This window comes from Lytechinus pictus, chromosome 6 (assembly GCF_037042905.1).
Source record: "Lytechinus pictus isolate F3 Inbred chromosome 6, Lp3.0, whole genome shotgun sequence".
NCBI classification, from domain to species: Eukaryota; Metazoa; Echinodermata; class Echinoidea; order Temnopleuroida; family Toxopneustidae; genus Lytechinus; species Lytechinus pictus.
The window spans coordinates 12,092,891-12,112,564 of record NC_087250.1 but is presented as its reverse complement, the minus strand read 5'-3'; the positions used below and the strand labels follow the sequence as shown (position 1 = coordinate 12,112,564).

General features: G+C 36.8%; 1 protein-coding gene across 1 annotated transcript; it reads left to right on the top strand.

Moving 5' to 3' along the window:
- The first annotated feature begins 646 nt into the window (after nucleotides 1-646).
- Nucleotides 647-19,024, top strand: LOC129263352 (uncharacterized). The gene is made up of 7 exons (XM_064100912.1): nucleotides 647-1,703; nucleotides 2,446-3,918; nucleotides 6,086-6,193; nucleotides 6,718-6,813; nucleotides 7,302-7,467; nucleotides 12,519-12,706; nucleotides 13,826-19,024. The coding sequence occupies exons 2-7, from the start codon at nucleotides 2,725-2,727 to the stop codon at nucleotides 14,033-14,035; spliced, it is 1,962 nt and encodes a 653-aa protein (XP_063956982.1). The 5' UTR covers nucleotides 647-1,703; nucleotides 2,446-2,724; the 3' UTR covers nucleotides 14,036-19,024.
- The last annotated feature ends 650 nt before the right edge of the window (nucleotides 19,025-19,674 follow it).

Sequence of the window (19,674 nt, the reverse complement as noted above, 5' to 3'; positions counted from 1 at the left end):
GATCAGAAATAGTGCGATTATTTGAAAACTCGGGCTGGTGCAGACGGGCCTTGAGAGCTTTATTGAGAGCTATGGGCTTTATTATCATAACCTAATTCATTGAAAGATTGGACCTTTTCCACCAAACGTTCAAACGATGAAAACAAATTCATTAAGTAAAATCAAATTAAGAACATTACTCATTGTGCAGTGAAGACATCCATATAAGAAAGAGTGAGAGGGAGAGAGAGAGAGAGAGGGGGGGGGGGGTGATGGTGATATGTAATGAGAGTGAGACTGAGAGGCCCGTATTCTGAAGTCAAGTTTAACTTAGACCATGGTATAACTCTGTGCTAAAATTATGAGAAGCCAAAAGTGTCAAAATTTTTATTAAGTTGTATGTTTCTTATGTTTACTATGCTCTTTCTTGATTCACCGATGGTGGAGACAATCATATATTAGTATTTATACTTCGTAGACAAATGAATGAATGATTTGAGAGCCAATTGAGCTGAATTATGATATCTCTACCGTTAGTGATTTATGTAATAATTGGCTATCCATACTTAAACCACAACTTTAAACCTGAGTTAAAGTTAAACCTGACTTCAGAATACAGGCCGATGTGTCTAGAGTAAGCCCCAGGGCCAAGCCTCACAAGTAAATGAGATTGATCCAATCAATATCAAGAGTACCATTGATGTCACAAATAGATGCTTCATCTGAAATGAGGAGGGACAATGATCAAAACAATGATGCATTCAAATATTGTCATACATTATGTACAGTAGGACACATGCCCAGATAAGGAGTTGACAATAATTTTGATGCATAACAAATTTTGGTCGGATTATGTTTTGTTTTGACAGACTGTTATGTACCTAACTTTTTGATAAACTTATTGTAACATGGGTATAACCTTTTAGGATAAAGTTTGGTGATGGATAGAAACAAAACCATACAGATTAAAGGAGAATTCCTCTCAATGAAAACAGATAATTTGAATAAAAAGATAAAAATTAAACAAGCATTATATATGCTGATAATTTCTTTGAAATTGGATGTAAAATATGAAAGTTATGAGAGATATAAATTTTGCTTATTTTTGTTACAAAATAGCTATATACTGTATACACAACATATGATATGCGTACGAGAGTAAATGATGTCACTCATTTTCTTTTGCATTTTATTCTGTTTCTGTTTCATTACAATTTACAATTTACAATACTTCAAATTTTGCAGATTTGCTAATAAGAGGCTTTTCATCAAATCATAGTCTGTTATGTCAATGGCAATCCTATATTTTAAGGGGGGGGATTAAACTTTGTTTTGCGTTAAAGGAGATTAGACGATTTTAATGAAATACAAAATGAATAGCAAGTGGATTACCTCGTCAGTTCCCTCATTTACATAAAATATAGATTAGGATGTTCATAACTTATTCATGAAAAAGCTCCCAAAGTTTGAAGATGTCATTACTCATTTTACATGGGATTTCGATGTAATTTTCAGCATTATGCTAGTTTGATTTTTCTCTTTTCGTTAAAACATACTGTTTTGGGGCAGATTCCCCTTCAAGTAGTTAAAGTCTTATAAGATCTCTGAATAACATGCCTTCAAAGTCTTTTTCTCTGAGTCTCTCTTTCCTATCAGTGTCCATTTATGGAGGGAGCCCTCTCTAGACCAAGGAAGGAAAGGCCGGGCCAAATAAAACAAAAGCCGTAAGTCCTTTCTTTCCATAAAGTTTCTTTCTTATTTATCTAAAAATGATCAAACTTTCAAAGATATACCATGCTTACAATGAAATAATGTGTCTGGAAATTCTGCTTTTCTTTGCAATCTAGCAGGAATAAGAAATGATAAAATGATATTGCAACTGCAAGCTTGCTTTGTAAACACAAATTGAGGGTTTTAGTTCATATTTTAAGAAATAGAAAGAGAGAGAGGAGAAATACTTTGGGGCATTTTGTGAGAATTTATTTGTATTGTCCTGTATCATTAAACGTTTATTTTATTGCGATTAACATCTGATTCAGCTAAGCAGTTTTTGCTGCACATAATAACAAGAAAGAAAACGAATTTGTGAAGGAGTATTCTATTGCTATTTTCAGACTCCTCTATGTTGTGTGTTGTCTCTTTGATACATGAGCTTGAGATGAACAAAGTGGCGATGCGTTGCTACACGCAACTGAGAATTCTAGTGCAATTTCAGTCAAACTTCAGTTGTTGTTTTCTTGGTCTAAAATGACACATTCTACTTTTATTTCAGCCGGTCTTCTTTTCTTTTTTCTAATGCTGCATCCATACTTGCTATTCTGTAAATCTATGTTAGATTTCTTTCTGATTTCTTATCCCAGTAGGCCTATTTACAATAACAGTGTAGAAAAAAATATTAACTTCATTAAGGAGATAGAAGGTATGATAACTCTTTTTTCTTATTTGTCTGTTCCTATTATTTGACAGTTCTTGCATCCTGATAAGGACCTCGATGTCGAGGATGAGAAGGGCCCGGACTATCTCGGGGCTGAGCCAATCGACCCCAACGAAGTCAACCTCAAGAACGACGAATCCCGGACGGAGGAGGGGGACGACGATGAGGCGTTGACCAAGAGTGCGCGGGAGACGCTAGCCCACGAGACGGAGCCAGGCTCTGCCAAGTACTCCCGGGATCTCAACGGCAACGGGGATGCGGAGTATCCTGTGGGAGGAGGCGGTGGTACCAGCGGCGGTGGTGCGGGAGAGATGAGGAGCAAGATTCTCAACGGGATGAAGAAGGTCATGCAGAGCATCATGGGTTCCACGGAAGAAGAGAGCGAGAGGCTCCTGGTCCAGCTTGCCAAGGATCCAAACTCGGTGGATGCCAAGGAGAAGATCAGGGAGGCCATCGAGAAAATGATGTCCACCGAGAACGCCGACAAAGCCCTCCCTCGGGAACAGCTGAAGATGATGATGAAGGGTTTGACCCAAGGGCTGCTGGTGGATGATGCTCCTGCGAAAGATGGAGCGGACAGGAAGGAGAACTTTGACCCCGAGGCGGTGGGGAAGGAGGAGAAGGTGTTGGTGTTTCCGAGTGAATTAGAAGGGAGGTTGCTCGATGATAAGGATTATGAGCCGATGAAGGGGCTGGATCGGAAGGAGTACTTTGATTGGGTTAACCCTCCAGGATTTGAGGCTGGCGCTCCTGGGTCACCTGAAGCAGATGAGGAGCAAGAGGAGGAGGTCGATGATGTTGACATTGGTTACCATGCCGATAATGACAAAGATGATGAAAACCTCGCTGACAGAGAATATTATCCCTCTGATGAAAATGCTGGTAACCATGATGATGTAAAGGAGGATTTCTGCTTGCCTGGGAAAGACTGCAAAAACACTGGCAACCATCAAACACAATACTATGAAAAACTTCACACAGATTCTGATCAATCAGAAACGAAACATGAATTTGGGGGACGCGAATCGGAGGTTGATCATAACCATGGCAACGAGAATACTCTGGAAGATGATGGAGAAGTGACGGAAGAAGATGACGAAGATAAGAAGAGAGAAGAGAATGACAGGAAAACAGAAAAAAGCAAAGATGAAATGAAGAGCCGAGAACATGATGGAGACGAAGACGAAGGGATGGAAAAAGAAGAACATGGGGAAGAAGGGGAAGAAAATTTTAGCAGAAATGAAGGTGACAGAGAAGACGACCGATATCTCAGTGAAGAAGAGGAAGAGGAGGAAGAAGAATCAGATAGGAGTTGCGATGACGGAGAATGCTCTGAAGAGGACGAAGAGGAGGTCGAGTGGTACTACAAGCCTCGAGACCTAACCTCGGCTGAGAGAAAGGTCCAAGAAGTCCTCGATGGGGAAGTTTCCAACGAGACGCAGAAGTGGATGAGCGAGATGATGAAGATTGACGAAAACGCTTACTTTCTCTTGAACGATCTACCGGTGAGTAAATTGAAACTTGACATACTAAGGACTGATTCATTCCCCTCCCCCCTGGTTATTTGCCAACTCGTCCACTCACCACATGGTCTACCTTCATTTAGTCTAATGCCATTCCACCCATGAACATTTCATCTAACATCCATTTAGTCCAATAAAAATTTGGTCCAATCATCACTTCATCTAATCAGCAGTTCGTCTATGACCATTTCGTCTCATAACCAGTTGGTCTAATATTTGTTTTGTTTTCATTCATTTTTGCCCAATTGACACTTGGTCTAATTAGACCAAATGGTATACGGACTAACTGGCTATCGGACCAACTGGTTATTAGACAAAATGTCAATTAGACCATGTGGATATTGGAAAAACTTATGGTTGACCAAATGATAGTAGCCGAGTTGGCAATTGGACGTATTGGCACTGGACGAAATGGAAACCCCCCCCCCCCACCCCACCTCCAGCTGCAATAATTGTTATAACATCCAAAGGCATTTTTCATGCTGATGATAGATTTTAAGCATTTAAAAAAAAAATTTATGCTACATATTTTGATACCATTTGTATTAGGAGCCTTGTCAAAATTCTGTGCTGCGTCTTAAAGGACAAGTCAACCCCCAACAAAAAGTTGATTTGAATAAAAAGAGAAAAATCCAACAAGCGTAACACCGAGAATTTCATCAAAATCGGATGTAAAATAAGAAAGTTAGGATATTTTTAAGTTTTGCTTAATTTTACAAAATAGTTATATGCACATCGCGGTCGGTATGCAAATGAGGGAACTGATGACATCACTCAGTCACTATTTCTTTTGTATTTTATTATATGAAATATGAAATATTTTGATTTTCTCGTCATTGTCATGTGAAATGAAGTTTCATTACTCCCTGAACACGTGGAACTACCATTGTTTAACATTTTGTGGTTCAGTCAATTTGGTTCTTATTGTCAAATCTGTAAAAATTGAAATATTGTGTAATTCAAACAATAAAACACAAAAAGAAACAGTGAGTGAGGGACATCATCAATTCTCTCATGTGCATGTGACTAAATTGTGCATATAACTATTTTGTAAGACTAAGCAAAACTTTAAAATGTCAAAACTTTCTTATTTTACAACCGATTTGATGAAATCTTCAGCATTATGCGTGTCTGATTTTTCTCTGTTGATTCAAATCAAGATTTTTCTGAGGTGGACTTGACCTTTAATAGCAGGAATCATGCATACAAATGTAGCAGCTTTCCTGCATTTTCCATTTTCTTTTTTATTGTCTATGAGGAAATTTGAAAATCAGTGATCATTAAAAAAGTAACTGACTTTTGACCAGGTAACAATCCAATGAGACTTCATATACACGTGCAGATAAACATAATAAACGTTTGACTTTCCGTAAGTCGAGTGTTTGCCGAGGTCGAACCATTTTTCAAGAGCAGATTGTTCATAACATGCGTCATATAACTCTTCTAAGCTAAGATTTACGTGGACCCTATAGATTTGACTTAAGTGATGTACCACTGTTGGGCTGTCCGTTTCGAACGCCACGATTGACCTTTTGTAACTGAGCATGAATATTTTTTAACCATTCACATTTTGCTATGATCAAGACTATTGCCACGACTGATCCGATACGATCCCTATGATAACTACACGGTTGACAGACCTGTCAACCAGTACGTTTTAGCCGTATTAAGTACATTTTTGAAACCAAAATACGGCAGTACGTTTTTTTTTTTTTACTAAATCGTAATTTATTGAGAAAAATAATCTCTATATGTCTCTATTTCATAAAACTTACACAAATATGGTTATTAGATCAATGTTATTTCAGGTAACTTTTTTTTTCAATTATTTTGTTAAAACCAGGGTGAAGATATACACATGTTTTAATGTTATTTTTTCATCTGCAAGAGCAGTGCGCATTTTAGCTTGCATGCAGCTTGAGCGCCGCGATGAGCGAGTGCACCAAGCATTTTATTATGAAATACACTTTTTTGGGGAAAAATACAGTTTTTTTATCACAGAATACAGTTTTTCATTCCCAAAGGTTGGCAGGTCTGGGTTGAGTCCACCATTACAATTTTGGCACGAATTGTGACAGTGGGAACTCGGTATCAGACATTAAAGTTACCTGTATTCCAATTTCTCTCCCTCAAAAAATAATCCTCATAGGATCTAGATGTGATAATGACAGACAACCAGTTGAATGGTTCGAACCGTGTGGTCGCTGATGGGCTAGCCGCTGACCAGGAATGTGGAACTCTGCTCCAACTTTTAGATGTAAGTTATATTATTGGATGGTTCAGAATGGAATACCAGAAATATTCCAAGAGTTAAGGGCAAATATTTTATGAATCGCAGATTAGTGGAATATTGGCCCTAACGAGTGGAATATTTCTGGTGTTCCGTGGAATATAAAGCAATCCCAAATTTATGGGCCCAGATCTTTGATCAGAGAGTAATTAATTGGGAAGCCTGTAGTTAGGGTCAGGGTTAGATTGAGGATTCGTAGGGTATAATTGCCCTTAATTAATTTCCATTAATATGTACTATATGCCGTGGAAAAAGATTAACAGTGTTTATAGTATTCATTTCATTCATCATGAAAACATAAGCAGAACTAAAGTTAACGTACATTACATGGAGAATCGTAAAATCATAATAATGAATGATTTTGAACCCAATAAAGTTTGGCTTTATTTTTCATTTGTGCATTTGTCATTGAATCCATCTTTGTACTGATTGAATTTGATGTTAATTGACCTCTGACTGTTTAAAATTTGACCTCTGACCTCTTTGAACAGGGCGAGGCAAAGGAGGGGAACGGATACAAAGGAAAGACAAGCCCTCATACGAAGTATGAAAACTTTGAAGGACTCACTGTTAAAGACGCTGTTGATGTGAGTATTGACTTGTGGTGTCTTGATGATGGTGATGATGATGGTGATCACTTTGATGATGTTGGTGGTGGTGATGATGATGATGATGATGAAGATGTTGATGATGGTTATGAAGATGAATATTATGATGTTGATGATGATGATGATGACAATGACGGTGATTGCGATGATGATGATGATGATCTTAACGGTGATGAGGATGATGGTAATTATGGTGATGGTGGCGATGATGATTGTGGTTTATGATGATGATGAAGAAGATGAAAATTATGTTGATAATGATGATGACAATGATGGTGATGATGATGATAAAAAAATGCTGGTGACGACGATGATATGTATGTTGATTCTGATTTTAGGGCCATATTGACAAAACATACAACTCTCCATATACATTATCTCCTCTTAGCTTTGATTTTTATCTAAAAAAATACATGAACACCATGTTTCCTCATGTCTCCCCTCGTTTTTCTTTCCAATTTTCACAGGCCGCCGGTGCCGGGCGAATACCCCTGCTCTATCCCACGGTCTACATGCATCTTGCGGAGCGGTCACGCCAGTTCGTCCAACGCCACTTCAATCTCAAATCCCACCTTTTCTTCTCGTATACCCACCTCGTCTGCCGGTCCGCCGGGCCAGGTATCTTAACGGCATGTAAGACCCACTCATTCCTTAGCCTTTCTCTCCGTTTGTCTGTCTGTCTGTCTTTATGTCTGTCAACTTGTATGTTAGTCTGCAGGGTGCGGATGGCAAACTCAGGCTGCTAATCAATATTTGCTTGATTTATTTGAAAATCAGGGGAGCGTTTCATGAAAGAACTTTATCCGATAAGTCCTGTTTTATCCGACAGTTACCATGGAAACAATGCTTCTCAGCCAATCAAAATCAATGAAAGTTATCAGGGGTCCGTCGCAGAAAGAGTTGCATTTAAACGCAAGTAAAAAAATTAATCGAAAGTGCCAAATGCGCGCTGTTGATTGGTTGAAAATCAAGTTGTGCATGATTTCTAGAGTTGCGGTTGAATGCAACTCTTTCTGCAACGGGCCCCAGGGGAGCGTTTCATCAATATTTTTGTCCGACAAGTTGTCATATCTGACAACTTTCCTTGAATCTGATTGGTTTAGAGGCACTGTTACCATAGTAACTGTCGGATAAAATGGGACTTGTCTGATAAAACGTCCGACATGTCCTTTCATGAAACGCTCCCCTGATCTGACAACTTGTCAAACGAAAATGTTGATGAAATACTTCCAAGAATACTGGTACCTAACAGGAATGAAAACAGAGTATAGGTGCCCTTTTCATATTATAAAGTTATTTGCAATTATTGCAATTACCATGGAATCCATGATTGCGATGGGCCGTTGAGCCTGGGGGAGCGTTTCATCAACGCTTTTCATCTGACAAGTTGTCCGATCTGACAATTTTCCTTGATTTTGATTGGCTGACAAGCACTGTTACAATTGAATCTGTTGGATAAAACTGGACTTGTCAGATAAACATGTGACAAGTCCTTTCATAAACCTCCCCACAGTGGGTTTATCTTTATGAAATCGGTCATAGTTTATTCATGATCATCGGTAGCAATGATGTCATAGTTTTTTGTCCTATGATATATTTCGACACAATATCGTGGTGAAGCACGATGAAAAGACATCCACAGCAAAAAAATTATGGAAATCGGTCCATGGGAAGCTGCACCTAAATGTTCAGTACGATGTGGCCGTATGAATACCTTCTGTAACTATTTGAAGGTTTATTGTAGACAATTTGCTGAGGTGGCCATTATTTACTCTTTCAAATGAGTTCATTTTCGAAATTCGATTGTTAAAGTACAAATCATTCATTTTCATTTTATGGAGAGCCTTGTCATAAGACTTACATGTATTTTTGATTTTTTTTACATGGATTGACACAAATAATTTGATCCACATAATTTTTTTGAAGTATTGAATTGCCAGATATCTGTGTAAAATGTTTAGTATGTCTCTTTCTGTGGTTATGTATGTTTGATAACTGAATATGTTTCTTTTATACAGTCATGTTTTCTTTGTTTTATTTCTTAACGGAATTTTGGGAAAGAAATATTTAGAATGCTCACGCTGTATAAGGAACACTTGGCCTCTCTTGTAAATTACTTCTATTATTTTAAAACAATACAGTTATATGCTAGATTTAATACAAATCATTCCTTTGTAAGAAATTTTGCAACCACCTTTAATATAATAAGTTACTCTTGACCAGCATAGGAAATAATTGAGGGCGACGGACGATTTTTGGCGACCGTCATTTCTCAACTCACCCCAAGATCTGCCATAAAAAATGTTAAAGAGTATTGACAAAACAATATTCTAAATACGGTAGAATGATGACAATATTTGCATTTATTGCATTAGTATTCCTGTGCAAAAAGTGGCCCTTTAAAAGAAAGAAATGGCCTGTTACAAATTTTAGCGATCGCCCCATTGAGAAAAAATAGCCCCCCCCAAAAAAAAAAATTCCTACCCTCACAGCTTGGGTATTTTCTGCTTGAGATATTGGGCAATAATATGTTATCTTACCTTCCTTACACTCTTAATAATCACCAATGAACATTTAAGGGTGAATATTATTTACCACAAGAAAGTCGCTCTTAACTTATGAACAGCTTTATGAAACACCCACCTGGTTTTCAGGGGCAGTGCCAAAAGGGGTTAAGAGATTAATTTAATGCGAAGAGAGAGAGAAAAGAAGAAAGGAGACAACAAAATATTGTGCTAGGTCACTTGAATGTTGCTACACCAATACGATTATTTATTTGAGAATTAAAAAAGTCACTGTTGAATTACATTGGGCTCCTACCACCCCCCCCCCCCCCCGACAGCAGCTTATTTATTACGACCTACACTTCACAACTGGACTCGAATGAGGGCATGGTCTGTAGCATTCAATGTAATACAATGTGATCCCTTTTTAATGTTAAGGTCACCGCACCTCTTACGACTGGGCCACGATCCGATTTTGGAATAAATCGCCTTTTACTCATGTTCTAACAAAGTGAATGCAAAGTATCTTTTTTTTTAAGGATAGAATTAGCTGAAAGTATAATAAGAATATAACAAATTCGGATAAGTGCAAGCCATTATTTTGGAATAGAGGCCAACCTAGATTCAAATCGTAGCCGATCGTACGATTGCTATGACGTCATTATGACTAGATATCAAATTTGCTTTTACTTTAATAAGGTTGGCAGCATATAGTCACAGATTTAAATACAGGTATTGGTACGATGATTTAGAACATTACACAGTAAGATATTCCATGTTTCAATATTAGCATCAAATTCTACTACTTTTCATTCCAAAATCGGGTCGCAGACCAATCATGAGGTTTGCGGTGGCCTTTATTGGTAAATTATTGTATAATGCATACTGTTGTGGAATCGTTATGTTGGATTTCTCGGCTCAGATGAAGCAATTCCGAAGGTCAGTTACAAGCCGTTATTTTCTCCCCTACCCCCAGACAGACATTTCTTGAGAGAGAAAGGCTGCATGCTCCACCCTCTGGTTGCTAGGAGACAGCATGTTAGATAACCACACCCCCTACCTGCCCTCATTGGCCAATCAGATGCTTCAATCCATCATTTTACCTTATGAATAATTCATAACTGTTCACCCCTCCCCTGAACTTCTTCCCATTTGATTTATTTCTGCATCATTTGCTTTTCTCTTTTTTTTTATTTGGGCAGTGAATTATTTCCAGCTATATTCATCAAATTGGCAACGTATTGATTTATTTCATGGCCACTTCTTGCTTTCATTTAAAACTTCATACATCAGAAATGAATAGTGATTTAAGTTCCTTAGAATCCAGATGTTAGAAGTCATCAGTAATTTTGCTTGGAAAAATGTTATTTTGCTTAAAAAACAGTTATTTTGCTTATTACATTGCATTGCGAAGTTAGAAATATTAGTGGTAATTAAAAACTAATTATGATTCAAGAAATTTGTTAGCATACGTAGGACCCACTGTCCAAGCAACCAATGTTATCAGGCAGAGTGTGCGGATTTTATTACTCCCGATGATGCGTTTTAATGGTTGTTCAGAACCTTGCATCCAAAGTAGTCACATTGTAAAATGGGGCATTTTTTTTTTAATGGATGAATGATTGTCAAAATAGTGCTTACTCTGTTTCATAGATTTTAATGTAAACGATAGCAAATTGATTATAAATTGTTGACTATCATATGCATGTATCCTCCATGTATATTTTTAAATGTAAACATTATCAGATAGCATTAAAACACTCATTTGACATATATAAAAAAAAAAGAAGAGAAACTAATAAATTGAATAAGAATGTTTAAAAAGGGATATGTTGAGAAATTGATCAAGGAAACTGCTTTGGAATGTGGGAAACAAACAAATTGAGAAAAAAATAGACCCTTCCCTGTTCTATTCTTAGAGTTGAATGTGTAAATCAGAATAGAAAAGTCCATACACACTGTATTCTATAGAAACAAAGGTATATATCTGTGTATAGATGAATGCATGTCAATACTTTGATAGGCTTTTGGTTGCAGAGGAATTAGATATTAGATGTTAGTTTTTGAATAAGCTGATGTGGTTTAGATTGTTTTTTCTTTTTTTTTCATGATAATTGCATTTCATGCTCTGTATCCAAAAAGGACAACCATGCATGCTTTGCAGGTAGATTTACATGTAAAGTATTAGAGGTTATGGTAGTGGTTGTGGTGGTAGTGGTAGTGGTTTGTGATAGTGGTGGTCACGCCATGGATGTGATAATGAAAATGATGATGAGGAGGAAGATGATGATGATGATGATGGTGGTGATGATGATGATGTGATGATGATGATGATTATGATGGTGATGATGATGAAGGTGATGATGATGATGTGATGATGATGAAGTGATGATGATGATGATGTGATGATGAGGATGATGATGGTGTGATGATGATGTGATGATGATGATGGTGATGTGATGATGATGAAGTGATGATGATGATGTGATGATGATGATGGTGTGATGATGATGTGATGATGATGATGGTGATGTGATGATGATGAAGTGATGATGATGATGAAGTGATGATGATGTGATGATGAGGATGATGATGGTGTGATGATGATGTGATGATGATGATGTGATGGTGAGGATGATGATGTGATGATGATGATGTGATGGTGAGGATAATGATGTGATGATGATGATGGTGATGATGTGGTGTTGATAGGTATGATTACAATGATGATGATGGTGATGATGGTGATGATGGTGATGTGACGATGATGTTGACGATGACGATGATGATGATGATAATGATGTTGATGGTGATGTTGATGGTGGTAGTGATAATGATGATGATGATGACGATGATTGTGATGGTGGTTGTTGTGTTGGTGACGAGGGTGATGATTGTGGTGGAGGTAATTGTGTTGAATATGATGATGATGATGATTAAAGTGGTGGTGATGAGATTATAATAAATAGCTTATGTAATATAGTTATCTTCATGACAGAATACTGTGAGATTATGAATAATGAAATATCAAAACCATCTTACAAAAAATTGAGATGAGTCTTTCAGTGAGAGAACTTAATATTGTCAATTCTCAATGTCAAAGCTAATGTTAGATCCCAAACACATCCTACAAACTCTAATCTTCTCGACCAAATTCTATTCATTCCAACATCTTTCTAGATTCTTCCATCAGACGCAAGGATCTGAGTCATCCCGTCCATGCCGATAACTGCCAGCTGGACCATAAAGGTTACTGTCACAAGAGACTACCAGCGTTTGTCTGGCGAGACTGGAGTGCTATCCTATACCTGAATCACGACTTTGAAGGAGGGGAGTTCATTTTCGCCAACTTTAACAATACACCACAGGTAAATTACATTGGGGGGGGGGGGTGTTTTACAAAGATTTAAGTATGACTTAGAGTCGCACTTAAATGCCTAGTTGAGTGCTTGATAAAAGGCATGACCGCATTGGTCAGATCATGCTGCGTGGACATGCGCTACTGCGTATTGATCAATACGATTGCGTGTTGCATCCCTTGAAATATGCGTGGGCATTTAAGTGCGACACTTAGTCACACTTAAATCTTTGTGAAACACCCCCCTGGACTACACTTACGAACTCATTTCCTTGAGGAGTAATGCTGTAGTCACGTTTCCCTTACGGCCGCCGTACGGCGAGTAAAAAACGACTGTTTTAGCTTATTTTATTCAAACCACCCATACAGTATGTAGCTATTACCAAAAATTGTTAAAACTGCTGTTCTCGACTCCCCGTACGGCGATCATAGGGGAATGTGTAGACCTGCAGCATTATTCTTCTCTCAGTTTCTTCAAATTAGCGATCAAGGCCGAACATTTTTTTTATGTGGTAATTGAGTCTGATTGGTTAAACAATGCTTAAATGTATTACTATAACTACAGGTAGTTTATTTTCAGTTAATTTGCCAATAGTATAATGTTCAATAGTGTCATGACAAGCTAGAGATGATTTTTTTTTCCAATAGGCACAACATGCATAACATTGAACTAGGTTTATTTTCACTAGGAAGGCTAAAATCTTCCATCGCTACATTTCCATTTTGAATAAGATTAACAAAGAAAGTTTTTAGAAGCTCGACATTTCATGGCTCTGTTTGGAAATGATCAATTTGACATTTTGATGCCATGCCCAAGCTAAGTAGCTAGACGATTGTTTAAAAAACTTTTTGTTATTGCTTTGAGGTGATGCAATGGAAACCAGCATTTTGTAAGATCATCATCCTCATCTTCTTCTTGTTCTTTTTCTTCTCCTTCTCTTTTCTCCTTCTCCTGCTTGTTTTCCTCCTCCTTCTCCTCTTCCTCCTCCTCTTCCCATTTCTCCTTCTTCCTTTTCCTCTTTTCTTTTGTACCCCCTTTATTTCTTCCTCCTACTTGTCATCATCGTTATAATAATCTTGATCATCATCTTTATTACAATTATCATAAATATCTTCATCTCTCCCCAAGGCCCAGGTCAATCCAAAGTGCGGGCGTCTCGTTGGCTTCTCGGCGGGATCAGAAAATCTACACGGCGTGAAGGGGGTGATCCACGGGCGCCGCTGCGCCCTGGCAATGTGGTACACGCTCGATCCACGGTTCAGGGAAGTCGAATTCTTCAACGCAGCTGATCACCTAAACATGTTGTATGAAAAAGAATACAAACAGCATCATAACTGAAAATGAGAGAGGAGAGTTTGTTCCATGACGTTTGCTCCAGTGACAATTGCTCGGCTGTGAATTCCACACACACTAATGGAATGACCAACTTCAACCCTGGATGTAAAACTATGTCCTTTCCTATAAAACCTAACCCTAAACCTAACATAAACCATATTGCATTCTTAACCCAAACCTTATTATCTTTGGCGAAATTGGCTGGAGCATATGTCGTGTCACCGGAGTGTTAACACGACGCAGAACAGATTGAACAACACAGCAAATGTATTGAAATGCCCATCAAATGACAATGAACAGCTGGTAGGTATTTGTTTGAATTTGGGTGAACATGAACGGCAGAGTTGTCCCGTGTTTCAGAGCTGACGAAAAGTTTTTAAAATATGTCTTTTGTCCAGTGTCCTAGACGAAACTGCCGTTTTGATTCACCAACTTTTGACAAATACTTCTAGGTTGTTCATTATCATGAAGGGCATTTGACAATACATTTTCTATGTTCCTGACTCTGTTGTTCGTCGTGGAGCGAGAACTCCCAATAAATACTTCCGAAAAGAAGTGAGTACACTACTTGATCATGGGTACATGCATGTTAAAGGGGAAGATAGCCCTGAGGATACATGTAAGTTGGCTTGAACAAAAGCAAAACAATCGAAAAAAAATGTTCATGAAGGTTCGATAAAGATCCATTGAAGATAAAGTGAGATATGATTTTTTTTTTTTTTTTTTAATTTGTAACGTCAGATGCAAGCAGCTCCCCCCATATACCACGTTATATAAATTCCAATTAGTAATGGAACATGAGGAATAAGCTTTATTTGTCTTACAGACTGGGGTATCAAATATTGTACAACGCCTACTTAGCTTGTTGTACGCGAGCAAATGGGAGGCTGAATGTCAAACATTCGTACCGTTGCACAAAAGACGTACCATCCAAAATGTACCGTTGCACGGCTTTAGGAGGTGACGTCACAATACGATTCAATTCATTGCGCTCAGTAAAAATGCAGGTGCAATACGCGTATAGCCTGCTAGCTAAATGCGCAATGCTGCCCAAGGTGTTCGCTTGTGGGATTTTGCTTTTCGCTTTCCATATTTTTGCTCCCTTTTCATAGATTACTGCAGGAAAAACTCTTTGTTTTTACATATTTTCGCTAACTTCCGAGGCGTTGTACAACACAAATAGCGAATATTCTTATTCGTGCAATGGTGCGAGATTTCGCATTCGGTGAAAGAAAGAAACACTCTATTCAACTCGGCTAACGCCTCGTTAAATAGAGCATCTTTCTTTCACCTCATGCGAAATCTCGCACCATCGCACTCGTGCCTATTCGCTATTTGTATAATATGTCTGAAGGTATTTCCCCCACGCATACGAAAATGACATTTTTTTTGTAATTTGTATCACAGAACACATTAAACAGAAGCTGCTCGTCTATGACATCACAAAATCAAAACTTTGCAAACCCATAACTCTGTTCTTCTTTGACGGGTGTTCATCAAACCTTCACCATTATTTTTCACTATTTTATTATGCTTTTATTATAAAAACCAGTTTATTATCAGGGCGAACTATCCCTTTAATATCTATACATGTATGATTGTGTGCTGCTATCTTCATATGTTTCATGGTCCTGAGATATTTTGTTACAATGAATTTCTTCTCTATTCTTTCTTAGGCAAAAGGAAGCAAGTTACAAAAGTATCATTTGGCGTAAATGAGCAATGTGTGTTCATCATTCACATAGACGTCATTGCAATTTAACAGCATACGGTGTATTTTCTTCATTATCTTTCCATAGAACAATCATTTCTTCCCCAAATTTTGCCCGAACGTGCAACATACAAAGGGTGTTTCAGAAACAACAATAACTCAAATTCGACTGATGTGTCACTTGCTTCCTTTTGCCAAAGTTAGGCAGCATAATTGTTGACGTCAGCAACTTGGGGAAAAGCTGAACTGAAAAGCTGATGTGTTCTTGAACAGCGTAACCACTTCTCTTGGTTAATGTATGAAGTACATGTATAGGCCAACTCCACCTCAACAGCAATTTAATTTGCATAAAACGGGATAAACATCAGACAAGTGCAACATTAAAAAATGTCATTAAAATCAGATCAGGGAATAAAGTAACAAAAAATATGACATTTCAAAGTTTTGCTTGGTCTCTCAAAGCAGGAGTATACACATGCACTACATGGTCAACATGCAAATATATGCAAATATGATATTTGATGCTGCCACATACAATATTTCTTTTATGAATATTACTTGTACATGTTGTTTGTAGTATATAAAATAAAATATGAAACGCATTTTGATATATTGAAGAATTTATTATTCAGAAGTTCTAAATATTAATCTTAGACAAGGACATAGGAACTTTGAATATATATATTTATATCAATATTTTCAAATATTGTAGGTTTGAAAGAAGTTCAAAGGTGATTCCTGATAAGTAATCATAAACGTACATGTACCCATTTAAAATGATATGGGAATATCCAATTTACTGTATATCTTATATTTCTGAGGAGTTTTAAAATGAAAGGAATATTCTATTTTATACAGCTGTGTGTGAACTATGCAACGTACAGCTTGTATTAGGGAAGTAATAATTAGTATGGATGGAACATGAATATTTGAAAATACTCCCAACTTCTTTGATTATGCTTAAATTATGAAGACATGAAATATAAAACTTGTTCTAAATCACTTAAACTATTAAAGGTCAAAATGTACTTGCATAATTGTTTATTCAATATTACTTTAATTGTAATTTGTATTTTTGTGTAGATAAGAACTGGGGTCAGTATTAACAAAAATGTTACATGTATTTTATGACATGTACATTCTATGGCTGTGAAAATAATTTGTTTTTAAAATATTTTTTTTACATTTTTTCCCATCAGTTTACCAGGGATACATGTATTTTTCAATCAAGAAATCATTAAGCGATGAAAGTAATTTCAAGTTTAATCAATCAAAATACATCACACATAATGATTATTCTAACTATTGCAGGGATTTTTTTTTCTGAATTTCAACTCTCAAATGTGTTTTTGTACTTGCCATATGAGTATTCATCATATTGATGTTTGAAATTTTAGCAATATGCCACCGTTGCCTTAAACTTTTGCACAATAATTATTTGTTGTGTGAATCTTGCCATTTGCACTGGAGGTTTTACTAATTTTTCCGAAAAAAAAACTATATGCAATTTTCTAACTAGACTGTGATGTGCTATAATACAATAATTATGTTCAAGTTTTTGTGTGCTTTTACATTACCTTATTACTCATAGGTATACATCCTACGTTTTTGATCTGGGGGCCGTTTCATAAAGCTGTTTGTAAGTTAAGAGCGACTTTAAGAACGACTGGTGATCCTTTCTTGTGGTAAATGATATTCACCATTAACTGTTTGTTGGTGATTATTTAGCGCGTAAGAAAGGAATTCACCAGTCGTTCTTAAATCACTCTTAACTTACGAACAGCTTTATGAAACACTCACCTGGTGGGTGTTTCATAAAGCTGTTCGCAAGTTAAGAGCGTCTTTAAGAACGACTGGTGATCCTTTCTTGTGGTAAATGGTATATTCATTGGCGACTGTTTAGCGCGTAAGAAATGACCACCAGTCGTTCTTAAAGTCGCTCTTAACTTACGAACAGCTTTATGAAATGGCCTCCAGGTTCCCAATTCCGTACCATTGAGTTTTAATGGTTGTCTTTCTACAATTGTTTGCATTGGCATCGTATGCAATCATTAAAAAAAAATCAGCTTCATAGTCAATTGCAACTGAAACAGATGAGCCTTATTTTATGTACTTTCCGAATAGATGGTATTGTAACAGGATTTGCCATATAAGTGGGTATACTTGTGGTAAATACTGTTAAATACTGCCTCTTGATAATTTTCGAGGAAAATGGGATATACATGTAGTTGCAAATGCAGGGAAATACTAACAATATAAACTGCTGGAATATTTTCAGGTATTTCTCAAGCATATTCTCGCAAGTCCCTGTACCTACTTGTACATCTTTGAGTACTGTACCTATATTTCTGGGGAAAGTTTACACCTTGTATTATATACAATTCATATTTTATGAAGAGTTTTTATAATCGTGATGTCGTACCATCAAACTATTTCTTTGGCTGCTTTTTATGTTCTTTTTGTATTTGAACGTAGTCGAACAGACATATATGCCTGTATTCTGAACTTAGGTTTAAATCAAACCCTGGTTTAAAGCTGTGGTTGGGTCTAAATTCCTAACAGCACACATCCAATTCATGAACTCATCTGAAATTGTTCAGAACTGTCTGGGAATTATAATCGAAGTGTTTTGAAGTATACAAGTATGTCTTCATTTTAAAGCAACAGGAAACAAATCAGTAAACATAAGACATATACAATATAAACAAGATTTTTGATACTTTGGCTCCCCATAATTTTAACAGAGAGTTAGAATGTGGTCTGAGTTAAACCTGACTTCAGAATACGGGACACTGTGTACATGTGTTTTTAGATTATAAAGTGATATGAAAATTATGAGAATATACTTTTATAATGTATTATAGAACAGTGTAGATTGTCTGTATTGTAGTGCATTTAATCATAGCATGTAGTTGATATTTCTTTAGAATGAATTAATTTAGCTAGAGTCATGTTTGTGCAACTGCATATGGCCCCAATGAGGATTACACCCCCCCCCCCCCCCGAATATTTTCCCAAATTACAATACATCCAATGTAGTCTGCAAGTACAGACCTTTGATCTTTTGCATAGGAAGACTAGAAAAGTGGGCTTCATAAGCCAGGTGGTATTTATAGATTAAGATCCAGTGTTCAAGGGAAACCAGAAAATTTGCAAGGTTTTCCTGAAAGAGGGTTAAATCATGTTATCGTAACATTTTCATTCGTTCCAACTCTTATCTCTTCTAATTTTGTATTGTAGAATTTGTGTGTGTAAATAAACTATTTGTACTGTTTCTCTAATTCGTGGTATACATGTTGGTAATTTTACTATAGTATTTTTGTTTGATACATAAGAAAATAGTCTGCAGACACAGATCCTAGATTTTCCCCATTATCGTATTGCATAATAATGCAGAGTCTGAAGTAGTGAGACTAGATTCACTGGCCCGTATTGTGAAGTCGGGTTTAACTTAAACTCAGGTTTAAAGTTGTGGTTTAAGTATGGGAAGCCAAAAGTATCAAATTTTTTATTAAGTCGTATGTTTTTTATGTTTACTGTGCTCTTTCCTGATTCATAGATGGTGAAGACAATCATCTATTTATACTTCCTAGACAATTATGAATGATTTGAGAGCCAAATAAGCTGAAAGTATATATCTACTGTTAGTGATTATGTAACAATTGGCTGTCCATACTTAAATCACAACTTTAAACCCGAGTTTAAGTTAAACCCGACTTCAGAATACAGGCCAATATGTTCTGTGGCTCACTCTAGACATGTTATAATTGGTTGAAGTATCAAATACGAGACTGTGCTTGCAGACTAAAACAATGAGGATTGAGAAAAAGAGAGAAAATAATGGAAAGAATGAGAGAGATAGGTCAGGAGAAAAAGACAAAAGAGCAATATTAAAAAAGTGAAAAGGAGATGCATTAGAGAGGGGAGAGAA

What these genes read in the sequence shown, in the direction of transcription:
- LOC129263352 (XM_064100912.1), top strand. Translation starts at nt 2,725, where the DNA reads ATGAGGAGCAAGATTCTCAACGGGATGAAGAAGGTCATGCAGAGCATC. An exon ending in CTGTTAAAGACGCTGTTGAT is followed by an intron (nt 6,814 to 7,301) that starts GTGAGTATTGAC and finishes CAATTTTCACAG; the next exon opens with GCCGCCGGTGCCGGGCGAAT. An exon ending in ACTTTAACAATACACCACAG is followed by an intron (nt 12,707 to 13,825) that starts GTAAATTACATT and finishes TCTCTCCCCAAG; the next exon opens with GCCCAGGTCAATCCAAAGTG.